Here is an 18,881-nt window from a genome sequence, read left to right as displayed (position 1 = left end):
GAGGATTCACTTTATAATAACTCCAAATTTTTAAGTTGCATAAACAATGTGCTACTAATTATTATTTAATAATATAAAATCATGACATAATTGGATGCGAGTGAAATAAACACATTGCTCACGCAAAAAAATGATGTGCACACAATAACAATGTTGACCGATATAATGCCTATGGAATTTTTTAACAAAAAGTAAAGAAAGCAATAATAATATGTATATCATGTAATTTTAATTAATAGCTTAGGTGAACAAATTTAAACTAATCATACCTATATTCCAGTACAACAAGCGTCGAAGCATTTTCTTAGCACTCCTAAGCATTTCACCCTCACTACCTGCACTAATCATCTTTATTGAAGTTACCAATCACAGGGATTTGCTGCGAGACAATAAGACAGGAATCACTTGATTTTTTTTTTAATGTATAGAATGTAACTTAAAAATCAATTCACTAATTATAATGAATGTAAGGAAGCATATTTTATTGTGAGATTAACCTTTAAAAATATTTACTTTCTTTTTCTAATAGGATGAAAAAACTAAAGAACTGAGGATGAAAATAGAAGAACAAAAATTGTTGAGAGAACAGCTATTGAAGAGAAAGGAAGAGCGTAGAAGAGAAATGGCTGCTCAAAGATTATTAGAGCTTAAGAAAAGACAAGCTGAGCAGGGAAAAACTGTTACTTCTATTCCCTTAAAACCAATTCAGAATAATCAACAAAATTCTTCAACTGTGCAAACAGGTTGGATGTTTTCTTACAAAAGTTTAGTTGTTTAGATTGAAAAAGGCAAAAAATTTCTAATTACAGCTGTGGCAAAATGCTATGTAAATCTATTCTTATTTCGTACATTTAAAATTATATTCATAAATATTTTATGAGATTTTGCTGATGCTAAATGTGTGCTTCATTTCAAAATCATTTATATTTCTTAATATGTTTTAGAAAAATATTTTTCAATATTTCAAGTTTTATCAACTACTTATTTTATAAAAAGTTTGAAGTTTGTGTTCACACTATTCCTGTTGCACATAACAAAAATTAATATTTAAGATGAAATATTGGTAAACTAGCAAAAACACCCGGCGTTGCCTGGGTCAGTAATACAGTCAGAAACAATCACTACTTTCGTTTGTTTTCTGTTTTAACTGACTCAAAACATCCCGCTTTGATGTGATTCAAAATCGAGCTTCTTCCTTACCCATAAAAGTAAAATTGCAATAAGTATAAGGAACGAAATAGTATTCAGTTAGAAACAAATGCACGACATTTAAGCATATAACAATTTCCAAAAAATGAAATTTCACTTGTTTAAAAAGATTTATCAATTAGGTTTTTTTTTTTGGAACATAACCTAAAACTTTTTTTATATGGCTATTGAAGTAGAAACGGTTCTAAAAAATGTAGCCTCCCGTAATCCCACTATACTTGCCTTAGTTATTTTGTGAAATTCCAATTATTGTGGGTTCTTGATGCGATTTAAAATGTTACCAAATTTGTGGTAATTGTTTTGGGATACCTTGGATAATGCTCCCCCTCCCTATTTTCTAATATTATCTGTTACTAATTTTCGTCAATGAGATATTGTCCCCCAAATACTGAGATATTTTCCATGACCATAAAATGATACTAAACATTTTCGTCCGAAGTGTTTCCGAAGTAAGTAGTAAGACTTGGCAAGTGTTTGAAATTGTGCACAAAGACAAATTAATAGAAGTTTTTATGCTGTTAATAGATTTGCCTAATTTAGTTAGAAGCCTATTTTACATTTTAACAAAAATTTCAAAGATTCTTTTAATGGCAATATTTTGGTTACATGGTGAAAACTAAGAAACATTATTACGTACTATTTGGCTGCAAAAAACAACTCCAGTTGAAAAAATTGCCTTACTTTAAAATTGAATCATTAAAAATAATTATTACTATGTTTTTATTTCTATGAAATTAATATATATATTTAGTAACTGATTTCCAATTGTATGTTTGATGCATAAACTCATTTGTAAGTAATAACTTAAAGAAATTTTGAATAGGAGAGAATAGGAAAAATAGACGTTTCTGCCCATATTTTAAAGCCCAATTGGTGAAAATCTCTTATGTGATTGAGAAAAATGGATGTTGTATTTGAAATAAGCGCACCCAATAGAATAAAAGTCACTCATTACCATACAATCACTTTTTCATGACCCGAATTTCGCAGACCTGTTTAATTTTAGACAAACACTTTTTATTTTCTAACTGTTTTAAAATCAATTGTATTTTTACTTAGTCCTGGTATTGATTATTGGTACGGATTGGGATAAAACTACCAACTGTAGATGATTTACTTATTTTTATACTAATTGCTAATGTTTTTCATTTTTTAATGATATGAAGTCCAAATGAATTGTATGTTCGAGCACTATTGCTGAAATTTAGAGAAATTTTCTTTCTTTTTGCAGCTTCTCAGCAAAAAATTAGTGTAAAAAATCGTATTGGACTTCCAGCAGCCAGAGCTGTACCTACGAAGAAAAAAATTATTGTAGTTAGAAAGAAAATCCAGCAAAATACAAATAATTTCACTAATCAAGCAAAAGTCGTAAGTATACAAAATTATAAATCACTTCTTGTAAATGACTACCCGTGTCTGAAGCTAGTTTTGAGCAATAACGTTACGTAAACAAGAATAGTTTTTTGTAACAAACCTCTATGTCTATGCACTGTAGAAAAGACTTCTAATTAATGAATTTTCATTGCAAATGCATATCTTAATACATTGTTTCCCTCTAGTTTGTTCTACAGCATATTTACACTATTATAAAATATAGTTATGCTTTTAAAGTTAAAAATTATAACCAAATTAGCAGGGGGAAAAAATAGATGAAGAACAGAACTGTTACTTTGAAAACAGTCTGAAGCAAAACATGCTTGTATCTAAAGTTGTTTTGTTTCTAAAAATTTTTGAAACAATGCAGTTTGTATTTTGCTTTCAACTAAAGCAAGAACAGTTAGGATCTTTTTCTTATCGGGAGGTTTTCCCCCTCAACTTTTTAATTTTTTTTTTTTTTCTTTTTGTGTGTGTGTGTGTTGGCTAGAAAATTTTGATGATTTTTATTTGGTCTCTTACTCATTTACATGTATTTGTGGCTATTTCTAAGTCGGAAAAATTTTTTACAACATTATGCGATCTATTGAAAATCTTAACCTATTTCTCTAATGACTTTCAAGGGACTACAAAAAATCGTCCTTAAGTAGAATGCGTCCTTAAATAGAATGCTTTTAAAACTACAGTAGAGCATCTGTGACCTTGAAATGGCAACGTTAAACAGAGAGCTAACTGTAGTTGTAACAATTTTAATTCATTATCTGTACCAAAAAAGTGATTCTTATCCTCAATTAAGAGTCAAAACTTTGAAAAATGCATTTGGACCTATCCTTCTATACATACTGTATGTATTGATTTTTTTAGCTGTATCAGGGGTTTTTTATTTATTTACTTTATGGATGTTTATTTGATCAGTTTTGACCTTACTTTCATTAAAAACTTGCATTTCTCCCCCCCCCCCAACTTGTCGTAATTTAATTTGGGATAGATAATTAACAAATAAAACTAAAATTGCTTGGCTTATCCAATTTTGTTATATCTAATCAATATAGCAAAATTAAATATTGCACGATATCTACATGATTTGCATTTTTGCATTTGCTTTACCAAAGCAACAAATTTTTCCCTTTAAGACATTGGATATATTTAAAGCTTACTTTTTAATTTCTAAATTTCTTTAGTTGCCTTTTCATTCTATTCATATTTGGATTTTTTAGTGCATTTGCCTAATTATCCTTGATGAAGCTTTGTTGATATGGTACCTGTTACCAGGGGTGTCTCCATACAAACCATATACTCTCAATTATTTTTTAGACATTATGTAGGATGATTGTGTACGTTTTGCATTGTAAAGTAATCCATTAACAGGGGTAGGAATTGTCCTAAAATTTAAAATTTTTGTCCTAAAATTTTGAATTTTGTCCTAAAATTTTCATTTTTTTATTTCCTACTTGCACAGAAAAATTAAATTCAAACTAAAAATTAAACTTTTCATGATGATATGCTTATATTTTAAGATTTAAAAAAAAAACTTTGTAGGCCCTAAAAAAATTTCTCTAAAAAACGAAACAAAGAAAAACCTATGCTGCTGCTTCTTTTTCTGGAGAAGAGGGGAGGGGATGCAGTTAACCAAAACACATGCTCAATACAAAGCTGTTTGTTTTATCTTTATTTGTAACTTTTGCAATCATTCCTCTTCTGCAAAAAATATATAAAAACAAAATAATAAAGAAAATAAAAACAGCTGAGGACAAATTTTGCAGAAAAAGAGTTAGGGGAAAGGAATATGATCTGATGCTTTTGATTTTTTTCACCTTTGAAAAGAAATGAAAATGTGTGAACCAGGAGGGGGGGGGGACGAATTTATTATGATGAAGCAATCCAAAGCTTTTGTTCTAAATTCACTCCAAGATAAAATTTCGAAAGAGGAGGTTTTCTTCATTTTAGTTCCCTTAAAAAAGTTATTCATTTGCATCTTTAAATGATTTATCTGTTAATTTACTGGGATATTTTTGATGATTCTAAGATAAAAAAAATTATCAAATTATCTGATAAAAGTTAAAGTACATAAGAAATTTTGAACTTGCAACCTACTTTAAATCTCTCCTAATTGAGGATATTTTTTCATCATTCTTTGTAATTCACTTTGATGGAACAACAACAAGGCAAGTAAAGAAGCAATTAGACATACATTGATCCTACTGGTATGTGATATATACTTCTACTTCATTATATTTCACTGTGTTGAAGAATAAGAGGTTGAATGCATTTTATTGTAATTTTCAAGATCAAATTTGAAACGGTTTACCATCCACTATGAAAATCAAGCTTATAAATTACTTTTAAGTTTAAAAAAACATGATTTTTGTTGTCCTAAAAATGTCCTAAAATTTTATCAAAATTGCATCCTAAAAAGTTTGAAATCACCACTCTGACCCATGACATTAAGAAACCTATTGTGATAACTGGAAGTATACACTAAGAAAAATTGATGAGAACATCACTGCCTGTTGCGTTGAGATTTCCACTATAGATCAGCTGAATGTCATAGCAGCTATTTCTTTCTTTTTATTTGGCTTTTTTAGTTTTATTTTCCTGTGTTTCTAGCATTTTTTATTTATTTCTTTTAATTAGTTTTTTTCTGTTTTGTTTTGTACTTAATTTTGTTCATTTTTTTGTCTCTACTTATATTGATATTAATGTGTAAGGATAGGGAAGAGATTTATTGTTACCTTTTTTTCTCTTTTTTTAGGGTGTTACAACACAGAAAATGCCTGTTACTGCAGCCAAACCATTGCAAAATGCTCCTCAAAAGCAAAATATAAGTTTGAATAATGCCAATAAAACACAGACTCCATTGTTCAAGAAAGTGATACTTCAACCTACTGCGAATTCTAACAAAAACGTAACAATGAGTGCCGTAAAGAAAGACAACCAACAAATAAAAGCCCCAATTGTATCTCCTACTGCAAAAGTGGAAGCTACTAAAGTTGAAAATACTTTGAAAACAAAAAAGCAAATTAATGTTCCTCTGTCGCCTAAAAAGGCGGGTCGTTTGGGTAACCGACCTGGCCCTCAGAGACAGCCTTTTCATCCACCTATAAATCCTCAGTTGCAAAGAATGCCACCTCCAAGATTTTCCAGCCCAAGAGGGCCTCACTTTAATCCACGTCTTATGGAGCCTCGAATGCGATTCCCGAATCGTAACATGCATATGAATGATATGCGTTTGCCTTTGCGGCCGCCTTTTCAAGAGCGTCATCCCTCATTTCAAGATGCTCGACCTCCTCTTCTCCCATTTATACCAAATAGAGAGCATGGACCATTTAATCACTTCCCCCACCCTGAAGGGCGATTTGATCCTAGAAACCCTCATTTTCGTATGAATTCTCCAGATTTTCAAAACTTTCAGCATGCGGATATGGACATGTTTCATGAACGGTTTCCACCGCCACAGTTTCAGGGTCGGTATCCTGAGATGCGTCAAATCCCTGGTGAAAATCAAGGCCCTATGTTTCATAAACCACGATTTCAAAATGCAAACTTTCGTCCTAGGATTTCTCCGAACAAGCAAAGTCAAAATCTGCAGAATAAAAAGACTAATCAATCTGAAATAAATGCTACAAAAAAATTGCAAGCTGAAACTACAGGTCCTGTGAAGAATGCCAATAGCAATCAAAATTCTCAAGAAGGGAAGAAAATTATTCAAATACAGCAGCAGAAAAAAAACATATCTGAGGTTAGATATTGTTTCAAACTTGCATGCTAAATGTGAAAAATTAATGTTGATGCTTTTAAATTTGCTGGCATGATATATTTTACCTCCGCGATATACTTCAACATAATTGTTTCATTTTTAATTTATATAAATGGATAAATAAAAATGAAAAAATTTTTGTATAATAACAAAGCTTAAACAGAGTAGTGATAGAAGCAAAAAAAGAAATAGAAATTATTACTTATAGTTTAACTAATTTTTCTGAAATGGAACTTCATTTTGTCATTTTTTTTTTACTTATCTTTTCCTTAAAACCATTTCTAGAGTTAACCAATTTTTATTTGTCTGTTATACACAGTAAACCTAAACCTGTGCCAAGAGTCTCCAAAATATAATTTTAAACAGATTAAGAATAAAAAATAATTTATTTTTTTTTTTTTTTTTTTTTACATTTTAATGCTTCAGCATTTTTTTCTCACTTACTCCTTCCCTTTCCTCACTAGTGAGGGAATAATGAAGTCATTGAAATGTGATCCTAGTAGTTACACTAAACTGATATCTGAGTTTATTCACATGTGAATATTCGTAAACCAAGAAAGTAACTTATGATTCATGAAATACACCGCCAACTCAGTCAATTCCAGCCGAGGACTGCAGTTTCGTGCTTATTAGCACTCATCAGCACGGCATAGGAAGTGAATGAACTGGAGGTGGAAAATCTCATAAAGAAGCCAAGAGTGCCAAACAAACTAGTTACTAATATGGAATTAGCACTGACCAGACGAGTGACCAAAGCAATGGTTCGGTTCAACTTAAGATTGAAGGCAAGGCATGGTATATTTAGTAAGTTACCGACCTACAGCCAGGGCTAAGGCAGAAATACATGAAACACACATAAAATGTGTATTTCATGTATTTCTGCCTTAGCCCTGGCTATAGGTCGATAACTTACTGAATATAACCTATGATCATTCAGTTTCTAATTATTTTATTTTATTTAACTGTAAAAACAGATATGAGAGAATGACATTCAGTTCTCAATTATTTTATTTTATATAACTGTAAAAACAAATGTGAGAAAATGACAAATGTAAAAAACCTTATCGAGTTTCATATATTCAACTAGCTGCGTTGCCCGGCTTTGCAAGGTCTACCTCTAAAGTAAAAGTTATTTCAAGTGATGCGTATTCAACAATTAAGCTTAAATAATAAAAAAATAAAATACTGTAAAATTTCTTGTCAAAATAATGATTCTTGAATTTTGTAAACGGTCTTGAATTTCGTTAAAAGTCTGCAATAAAGTTAACGCACCCCCCCCCCCCCCCATAAAAACATCTAAACTTCTTGATTATCTTCTGCTGGCAGTACAAAAAAAAAGAAGGAACATAAATCGACAAATAATAACCAAAAGAGGAAATTTTCCCCTCAAAACAAAAGCAAAATTTTATTTAGTCACAGTGGAGAAAAAAGTGGCAACCTTCTTAATGGTTTTATTCACGCTAATTTAAAATGAGATTGCGCAAAGGATAATTTTCCAATATAAAAATGCTGTTCCATTAGTCTTAAAAATGCTTATAATTGTTCTTCTGGTGATTTTACAGCCTTGGGTGTTTTTGAAATTTGAAGGAAGTAATATTACTTCAGAGATATTTTTCGTGGGGTAAAATCCAATAGCGCTAAAATCTTGCTGGTTGGATAATTATTTTGGGTAGAAAAAGCCATTTAATGCCATTTTCGGGCCCTAAAATTAAAATTCAAACGGTTTGGTACTTTATTGGCATTTGAAAACCCCTCCTACGTTCCTTCTCGGGTGCCCAAGTACCTCGCTGGCAAATTTGGTCGAGATCCAACAAAAACTGGATTTTAACTGGGAACATACATATGTACACACATATAAATATAGATACATGCGCATATATTCTTTGTTTATTTAAATAAATTGGATGCCCAGAGCCGATTTCCAGCAACTTAAAAATAAAAAAAAAGCAGCGGTATTCCTCTGGGGTATTATAGCTGTGAATTGCTCTTGTTAGAAAAAATAATTATACAAAAGAATTGTTTTGTTGCGCTTCTGGAAACAAAATTGACTGTTGTAAGGGAATGACTACCTGCTGAGGGCAAAATTAAAATAATTGCTTGAACTAGTTTTTAAGGAAAATGTAATTAATTTTTTCTTTAACTTAAATTATTCAATATTTTTAAAAAATAAAACCCACATAAATGTGAACTTATTGTTTATTTGCTTAGAAATAATTTTTGCTGTTTTTTACTAATGGGGACAAGTGAGGGGGGGGACATTTTGGTACTTCAGACTTATATAGAAGATATTAAAAATTATATTTAAATTATCTTGTTTAACTTTATTTTGAGAAATTTTTCTACCGTTAAATATGTTTATTATTCATAAAACATCTGTAGATTTTACTGAGGGTATAAAAGTGACTGTTTTTACAAAAATAACCCATATATATGTCCTTATATTCTAGAAATTAAAATTTAAGTTTTACATGTTTATGATGAAATGAATTAGTTTGACTTTTTCTCGTGGAGAAGTAGGAGCTCTGTGCCACTTAGTTTAATGACTTTATAGTTTTATAAAATTGTAAAATGGCACACATATTGTATTGGAGCTAAAAAGAACTCTTTTGCTTCCTCTTTCTCTTTTTTTTTTTTTTTTTTTTTTTTTGGTGAATGCTCTTTTATGTCAGAAGCTCAACTTTTTCTGCCTTAAAAAAGGGATTCCTTTTAAACCTACAACATGTGAATGCAATAACTTTCCTATCTTTTGCTTTAAAACGTTAGTTTTATAGGATTTTTTAAACAAATGTTTTTGCTTCTTAGATCAAGTTTTTTAAGTAAATTTTGTTCTATAATTATAAAGCTGAAATTACAATGCTAAGAAAGTTATGTTTCTATCTAAATGTTTTCCAAAATGAAATTGATCATCTTGTCTTCAAAAAATCAAAAATATATTGTTGCCTCAGATCAACAGTAGGATATCTTAGTGTTATTCCTGGGATTAAATGTGTTACTCTTGCTCTGAGGCCACAATATACAGTAAATAGAAGTAGTTATTTTTTTCCCCTTTATTATTGTGTTGTTATAATTTAAAGATAACACATTTTATTTTTAATACCTTTTATTTTTGAACTTTTTGGGAGGAACTCTGATTCCCTGTGTTTAAATTGTTTTATCTATGGAAAATATAGAAATTGATTCTTACTTATTCTAAATTGAAACATATAAATCTTTTATTTTTAAAGGTCTCTGATGGTTCTAACACTCGAGTATCTGTAGAAAACTTATCTTCATCAACAACTGAAGTCCAGTTGAAAAAATTGTGTTCATCAGTTGGAGTTGTGCAGGTTTGCTCTTTTTTACCTTAATGTTTAAAAAAACTTGTAAAAGTAGGACAGACTCAATGCCATATAAATATCAGAGATAATCTTTTTTTTTTTTTTTTGAGCAATCACGATTGCTTATTGTTCTCATTTGACTGTTTTTGACATTCCTATCATTTTATTTTCCCACCACCACCCTCTGCAGCACCACCGTCAACCGGGTCCTCACGATGCTGCACCTATAGAGAAAGCCGTCTCCTACACACACGCGCATACATACACACGAGCACACACACACAAACACATACACACATGCATACAGACACCTACACACACACAAAAACATACACACATATAAACACAACTACCCATACATTCATACCTGCACACAGACAAACACATATGCCTACACACACATACACATACCCCCCCCCACACACACATATTCATACACACATGCCTGAACACACATACACATACCCCCTACACACAAACACACACGCCTACATACACACACTCGTGATTGCGAAAAACATAATTTGAATTCAAGATGTCAAAATTCAAATTAATTTTTTTTTTCTTTTTGCTGTAGGATGTTTAGAGAAAATTTTATCCACTGAATTATAGTAGTAATGGTATTGTGTTAAGTTATAAACAATTAATATATATTAAGAAAGAAAGAGAAGTATATATATATATATACATATATATATATATAGATAGATAGATATATATATATATATATATATATATATATATATATATATATATATATATATATTAGGGTGTCCCAAAAAAATGAAAGTCGTTTTTTTAACGCATACCCTCTTATTTTTTTCCTTTTATGTCAAAACTGTTGCAAAACAAGTTTCATGCAATTTGAAGCACGGTAACCCGTGCCCACTTGCGCCTAAACGTCTAAATAGCACATATTTCTAAGCAAGCGAGCGCTGGCGACGCGATACTTTGCGAAGCTCAAAACAGCCGTAAATGGTGCACAGAAAACAAATCAAAACAGAAAAACAGATGTTGGGGGCTTGTCCGTGGCAATGTGGAAACCGTCAAAAGAGTCAGTACGAATACACTCCGGTCAGCGAGCGCAGTATAGTTCTTCCATAGTGAACGAAACATGGCAGTGGAATTGCATAGTTCGAAAAAAGAGATATTTTTGATAGGAGTCGTAAAACATCAAATTACGGGCTCAAAACTTCCCTCTAACGGACAAGTTCTGTCTGTTTTATTTTATAACATTTGAGAAGTGAGCTTAACCATCAGTGAAAGTGCAAATCTCGCTATTCGGGAGTGCATCATTTTTTGGGAAAAGGCACGCATTCCCACCAAATCGTTGCCAAATTGTGTGAATGAACTTAAAAACCTGTATCAAATTTGGAGAGACTTACAAAAAAATGCAAAGAAACATCAAGAAGTATTCAGGCGACGCCAACAAGAATTTGTGAGTAATTTAAACAATTTATTCGATATCGCACATGCTGATGCCTTTCAGCTAATCAAAATAGAGGAAGATCGGATTTTCTTACAACTCCAAAGAAAGCCCGGGCGACGTGGTTACTTAGGTGGAGTGGATAAAAAACTGACTGACAAAGAGGAAAGGGCTCGACTTCGAGCTGTCAAAGAAGAAAATAGACGCATGAAATACAATTCCACTTCAACGTCCTCGGAACTGTATGAACCAATAAAAGTAGATACCTCTTCGAGTTCTAGTGAAAATATATATTCAGAAGATTTCCCTGAAACATATAAATCAGTACCTGGAACGAGTATATCAGAATCCTGAATAAATATATCAGAACCTGGAACAAATGTACCAGAGCCTGGAACAAGTATATCAGAACCGGAAACAAATAAATCAGCACCTGGAACAAGTAAATATGTAATGAGGAGCGACTTTATTACTCCAAAGTTAGTTGCTGCATTGGATAAGTGTCAGTTAAGTATACGAGATTCTGTGTTTATTCTGGAAGCTACTATTGACGCACTTGGGTGTAACATAGATGAATTTCCGATAAGTAAATCTTCAATTCAGAGAATTCGAACTGAAAAGCGGAAAGAACCCGTGGAAAAAATAAAAATTGATTTTCAATTCGAGGTACCGGATGTAGTGACTTTACATTGGGATGGGAAACTGTTGCCTGCTTTGAGTGCTGAAAAATCAAAAGAAGATCGCTTACCTATAGTTATTTCATATGGATGTAAGGAACAACTCATTGCTGTGCCTAAACTGGATAATTCTACAGGAAAAGAACAAGCACAGGCTGTTTGGAAGGCAGTTTTAGATTGGAATCTCGAAGATAAAGTTCAAATTCTCTGTTGCGATACTACAGCTTCCAATACCGGTCGTTTTAATGGTGCTTGCGCTCTTCTTGAGCAAAAATTTGATAGAGAAATGCTTTTCTTTGCTTGCCGCCATCATATATATGAACTGGTATTAAAGGCAGTATTCGAAGTGAAAATTAAATAAGTCACAACAAGCCCTGATATTCCACTCTTCAAAAATCTCAGAGAGTCTTGGAAAAACATCGATCCCACTAAAATACAGTGTTATAGAGGAGCTGTGGAGTTGTTCCGAATTGTACCCGAACTTGAAAATTTACTTGGCTTTTACCGTGCTGAGCTTACTAAAGTTACGGTTCGGGATGATTATCGAGAGTTGATAGAACTGTCTATCATATTTTTAGGTGGAGATATAGAAAATAAATTTAAAATAAGACCACCGGGAGCCATGCACCAAGCTCGATGGATGGCTCGAGCGATTTACTCCCTAAAACTATTACTATTTAGTTCACAACTAAAATTACATAAGAAGGAAAATGAAGCATTGTTAGATGTCTGCTTGTTTGTAGTGACAATATATGTGAAACTATGGCTTCAATGCATTTTGGCAGTCCAAGCACCCAATAAAGATCTGTGCTTTTTGAAATCTTTGAAAACGTACGAAAATGTGGACCCGATTATCTCAAAAGCTGCTCTACAAAAATTAATCCAGCATTTATGGTATTTATCTGACGAAATAGCAGTCTTAGCTCTTTTTGATGATGAGGTAGAAGAAGAAACAAAATCAAAAATGGTTGTAAATGAAAACTTTACGTAGAGAAGATTTCTCGACCCATGAGAAAAGGTACATTCCATCGAAGGAAGAACTTTGTGGTTCATTGTATGGTAAGTTTTGCACATTGATTTCATCTAGTTGTTTGATTAACAATTCCTTTAGATCGTGCATTTATTACCGGTTATTTTATTATTTTGCAGAGAAAACAATTGATGATTTCATATCAGCCAAAAGAAAGTCATTGTTTACTAGACTTAAAATGGATGATAGTTTTCTCAATGAGTGTCCCTCTTTATGGGCCAATAATATTTCATTCCTTGATGCGAAAAAGACGGTCTCAATGCTTAGAGCAGTAAACGATGTGGCTGAAAGAGCGGTAAAAATGATGCAGGACTTTCATGGTTTGCTAACAGCTGATGAAGAACAAAAACAATTTGTGCTACGTTGCGTTCAAAAGCACCGGAAGATCTATCCTGACTGCAAAAAGCAAACATTGAAACGAAAATATGTGCAGTAATATGTTTCTTGTAGTGTAATATTGTTGTAAATATCTGCTTTAAAAATATTGATGTCGTGTGTTGTAAGGAATTATATAGTTAGCAATATTTCTACTGTAGTCATTGTGCAGAATTTCAGGTCCAACTTTGACTTCAAGTCGGCACGGGTTCCTGTTATTTTATTGCAATAAAAATTTTTTCTCATGTTTCTGAGGTGAAATGGAAAAAATCTGGAGGGTATGCGTATTCGATTTCGCAATTTTTTTTTTCGCCATTATAACTTGGCACACCCTAATATATATACATATATATGTGTGTGTGTGTGTGTGTGTGTGTATTATCCTCCTATAAATAATAGCCAATGATCGAGTAACTGCGTGCTTATACAATGAAACTCACGCCACGGCATGATAATTTGATAATATGTTTTGGTAATGTTTAACACGCAGTGAAAGGCTTTATTGTGATAAGGCTGAACTTGATCCCGTAACTTAACTGTTACTGGCAAGACTCTCATTTCAGGGGAATGAAGAAACGAAAAAATGGTCAGCAATGAACGCAACCTACTGGAGTTTAGGGTTAATCCACTGAAGTTGGGTTACAATTTCAACTATCAAAATATCACCAAACTGGCAATGGCTTCGTCCAAATCTAGAAGCAATTTTCACCTGTCATACCTTGACGGGCGACTCTCTAGTTATAAGATAAAAATCAAATGATGGTGTCACAGTGCCCAATGAAAACTAACAACTGTCAAAAGCTTGCCAACCCTGTGTTTTGTAAAAAGCGGATGACATGGGTGAACATTTTTATTGTTTTGTTTTTTTCAGTTGTGAAATTTTGTATGATATTATTATGAACAATTGAAAATCCTACTGTTTCTAACCGTTTTTTTTATTGTGAATGAAATTTGCTTTTTTAGACCCATATTACGTTCTTTCGTTATATCCTCCATCTGGATCTGGTATCATCTCCAAACCTCACAACAAGAATTTCATTGGCAGTAGAAATCTTTCTTTTTTTTATGAACAAGTTTTCTTTAATTTGTTACTTCAAATTTTTTTTTAATAAAAATGAGACATTTGGTTAAGGTATAAAAATGAATGCTCTTTGGTTATTATGGAGTTTGATATCATTTTAGTAAAATCCCTCTCCCCTAAAATCTTTATTGTGCTTGAAAAGTTTTTGAGGTGACTGCTTTGCATGTACCTGTGTAACCATCAATAAAAAAACCTACCCAGTTTCAATTTATAGTTGGGTTTTTAAAATGCTTTTGCTTTTTTATTTTCCAGAACATTCAACTCTTGAAATCTGAAAGAAAAGCCATAATAAAATTCAAGGAGTCCAAGCAAGCTATTAATTTTCAACAGAAGTACCAAAGGTAAGGGTTTTTAATTAAAATTTATATGGGATTTAAAAAATTAGAAATAGTCTGTGCTAACTTACAACAGCACTAATGCCATGCTTAGCACAAAAATCTTTTCTGCAACTGAGCTGAAAATAGGAAATTGAGTCTCAAATTTTTATGTCTCCATATTGGTACTTGATTCCAATGCAACTTTTTCAAAAAAAACATTTCCTTTCACAAATAACCATAAAATATTGTATTCAGGTAAAATATGTTACAAAGAATCACTTGGTGACTTTAACATGAGTTTGCTACAAATTGCAAAAGTGACTTCTGTACTAAACAGGGCAGAATAGTTCAGTTTTTCCCTTTCCCTCTCTCTCTTTCTTTTTTTTCCCCCCTTCTTTTTTTCTAAAGACTACTAAGTGCATAAAAATTAAAAGTACAGTGAAACCTGTGTATAACAATACTGTCTATAACTATAAACCTGTCTATAGCAATATTTTCCTTGGCCCTAGCAAAATGTCAGCATAAATATTTAAACTGTTTATAACGATAACCTGTCCATAACAATATTTTTTTAGGCCCCAACAGTATCGTTGTAAATAGGTTTTACTGTATATTAACTTCTGAGTGAAGTGTAGTCTAGCCTATATTTAAGCAATAAATCTTCCTTTTTTTTTTTCTTTGCCTCAACTTTGTACTTGAAAATAAAACATAAAATGCTTCTTCTAACTATTATTTTATAGATTGCTCAAAACATTCTGATTATTAGCTTCTCTTCCTTCCAAACAATAGGTTACTAATAATTTAGCACAATTTTTCATGTGACATTTTAGAGATGTTAATAAAATATCTTTCAGAATTTTTTATTTTAGAAAAAATAAATAATAAAATCTATTTTATGTACAAAATATCCCATTTTGAGAAAAAGATTAAATATTGTACTAAGTTTTTTTTTAATGAATTTTCCCTTTACCACATAATGCGAAAGCATTCTAATCATTCTTTGCATGCATTGGAAATAATGATGAACTCTAAAAAATGTTTTTTAAAAAAAGTGTAGGAAAACGTTACTCAGGTAGGCTACAATAAATAAAATTATTGTTGGATATAGATATTAGAAACATGGGCTGATTTAAACTGCATTTTGATTGAAAACTTTTCTATATTCAATTGAAGTAATTTCTTTTTTCCCTCGAAGGTGTTAGGATATCAATCCATGCTTTTGTAGTTCTTGATGAACATTCATACTTCTTCATCAGGAAGAGGAAAACTTCCTGTTTTAGATCTTTTTTGTCTCAGTGACATTAAACAGCTTTTCAAATTTGTATAAATAAAACTTATTTAGGATTCACTTTCTTCTTGCTTTCGTGTCCATCTAGCTCATATGGAAATTAACTCAATTATAAGAAAGGTCATCATTGTGTAAGTCTTTTTTAATGTGAGCTAAGGGAATGTCTGCCAAAGGAACGTAAAGCACATTATCTGGAGAATTGTGTTTATGAGATATTTGAAGAAATCCATTTTAGATTCCATACAAATGATAGGGAAATGTATAATTTGATGTTCTTTTCATGCTATATTTTCCGCGGAAATCAAATAAGCTTGCTTATGCAATAAAGCTAAAATACAATAGATGACAAAAATGCAAAAAAAAAGCGAAAAATTTGCAGATTCTGTGTTTTACCTTCCCACTTCCACAGCAAAATAGCTTTTGAGATTAATTTTGGTTTAAAAAAACTGTGCACTTATGTCACTTATTTTATGCACTCGTATTAATATTTGTGGCGCATAGATCAAAAAATGCATTAATCAAGAGTTTCCTATACTCTGTCTATAATATATCTGATTTACATGCATACTTTGAACTCTTCAGTTTTTCTTTACTTCAAATTACATATTTCAACATATTGTTGAAAGAATTATGCTTTGAATTTACTTTTTTTTTTCTTTTCAATTTTCAATATTTGGTTATCTTATTTTCTAGATACATGCTGGACTTAGCTATGATTCAAGTGTCTTTGCTCTCAACTTAGCTTTCTATTTTATTTTGTCTTGTTTTTATAATAAAATAATGTTAGACCAGCTGTAAAGTAGTACATTTTTAATGAAACTTTTGATTTGTGTAATTTTAAAAAGACTATTTTAGAGAGAACCAAATTCTGAGCTCTCAGTTTCTTTCCATTTGCAACTGTGAACTATTCAACCCATTTTATATTAAAAAGGGGGTGGGAAAATAACAAAGGCAATGTGATTATGTGTCTGTATATCCCTTGAATGTATTTTCTCTGAGAGAACTGACCGTATTTTAAGACTAATATCTTTTATTTATTTATTTATTCATGTTTTATTATAATTATCAAAAATCATATACAGTATAACTTCATTTTAATGATTCCCAATTTAACAATTTCCCCAATTTAATGATAAATTTTTCTGGTCCGAATTTGACTGCATTGAACGTATATGCTCCTCTTAACAATATCCTTCATTTAACGATAACTTTTTCCAGTCCCTTGACAATCATTAAATTGGGGTTATACTGTATTAGCACTTGTTATTTATTCATAATTTATATTCATCATATAGGTTAGAGATTCTAAACCTTGATCAGTGTACCTTAGGGTATTGCTTTTAAAATGTACTTGAAACATTTAATGAAATTATATTTTAAATTCTTATAATTTTAATTTTAATAAACAGTTTTTTTTATCCACAATGCTAAATTAGCTCTAATTTTATATTTAAAAAATAAATATTAATATAAATATCATTATTACTAAAAAATTAATTATTATTAAGTAATAATGATATATATTTGAGTTGTTCTAAACACGCGTAAAAGATTCTGTAAAGTAAAATGCAATAACTTTTACCAGGAAACCATATAAAAGTATAATAATGAAAAACATTTAACAATCAAATTAATGTTGTAAAAAATGTTTTTGGACACATAAATTAATTACTCTCTTGTCTCTGCTATAAAAATATGAGATTTTAAAGTCGCCAAATTTATCGAGTTTTGGTGAGTAATGGAAGACACTTTTCAGATGGATGTCCTTCCACATGCAAACAGTGAAATCGCATAGTACCTTCAATTTTTTTGCCAAGTCTTTAACTAAAGTGCTTTTCTTAAAACTTCGGTTGACTTAAAGAGCTTATATCTCAATAACAGGGGGACAACGACAAGTAATTTTTGCTTCGTAAAGTGTTGATTCCTTCCTATTTAAATTTTTTCATTGTTACACTATTCGTGTGGTTTCCAAAAGTGGCAGTTTCATGAATTTCAATTGCAAACTTTTGCTTTGACTTCAATTTTGAAGGAAAAAAAAGACCTGTATTTTGAAATATAAAAATATTAGTTAAATTATTTATTGGTCAGTTTAAAAGGAGTAGCTTTTAATATTTCTGTGACAATCTTATAAAATTAACTTATGTGTTAAAATATTAACTAAAATCATCATAAGTGTCTCTTGAGACATAGCAAATTTTATCAAGAGTAAGGTTTACAATTTTGGAAAATGACATCTGAACTATGACAGATATGGGATTCTCAACTGACATCTTTTGAAACACATTGTTATGATAATTGCATTATCAAAACTCACTTGAAAAATCCACTTACCTACATTATATTCATGTTTTCTTTTGTAAATTACTAGCATGTGTAAACTTACGAAGAAGCAAAGGTATCATTTTTCTGAATGCTGGAGCATAAATGGAACAGTGAGAAGCAAAGGGATGCAAGTGGCAAAATTAAAAATTTGGAGATAACCAGTACACATGGTAGGTGAACCTCTCCTCTGTCTTGGGGCAAGAGATGGTATTAGTAGCCCTGGTAGGTGTTGCTGTATAGCATGATCTGGAAAAAAATTCAGTGAAAGCCTACCTAGGATGTTATCTTTAAACGCATTTTACTCAAAACTTGAAAATGTCCACTTACATCCCTTTGCTTCTCGTTGCCTCAAATGTTATTGATTGATTTCACCTATAACTGTGCTGTTTGCATTTTTAGTTTTTGAGATTTATCCAATGACTTAATTGCACCATAGTAAGTACTTTATGAGCTCATTGTTTTATTTTTTATAACTTAAATATCACATTGTTTATCATTGCTTTCATGTTTCGTTATCCTCCTCATCCATCTATTTTTAGAGTTACAGTGACTAAATGTGTTTGATGCATGTTTGCTCTTAGTATTTAAGTTTATACACTTAAACAGAAAAAGGAAATTTCAACACATCCCTGTATTAAAATACAGGGTGTCCCAAAAGGTCGTTTACAAACTTGACATGCTGTCCTGTCATATCATGGTGAACAAGAT

The 18,881-nt window shown here is 31.3% G+C and overlaps 1 protein-coding gene across 1 annotated transcript in view; it reads left to right on the top strand.

Moving 5' to 3' along the window:
* Nucleotides 1-16,640, top strand: part of LOC129223122 (RNA-binding protein 33-like) — a 75,312-nt gene extending 58,672 nt beyond the window's left edge. Inside the window, exons 15-20 of the mRNA XM_054857688.1 lie at nucleotides 530-743; nucleotides 2,441-2,577; nucleotides 5,336-6,322; nucleotides 9,565-9,666; nucleotides 14,499-14,587; nucleotides 16,545-16,640. Coding sequence (XP_054713663.1) covers nucleotides 530-743; nucleotides 2,441-2,577; nucleotides 5,336-6,322; nucleotides 9,565-9,666; nucleotides 14,499-14,587; nucleotides 16,545-16,593 — 1,578 coding nt within the window. The 3' untranslated portion in view covers nucleotides 16,594-16,640. The remainder of the gene's footprint in view (nucleotides 1-529; nucleotides 744-2,440; nucleotides 2,578-5,335; nucleotides 6,323-9,564; nucleotides 9,667-14,498; nucleotides 14,588-16,544) is intronic.
* Nucleotides 16,641-18,881: the final 2,241 nt, after the last annotated feature.

Source organism: Uloborus diversus, chromosome 5, assembly GCF_026930045.1.
Source record: "Uloborus diversus isolate 005 chromosome 5, Udiv.v.3.1, whole genome shotgun sequence".
Lineage (NCBI taxonomy): Eukaryota > Metazoa > Arthropoda > Arachnida > Araneae > Uloboridae > Uloborus > Uloborus diversus.
This window is presented reverse-complemented; position numbering and strand designations above follow the sequence as displayed.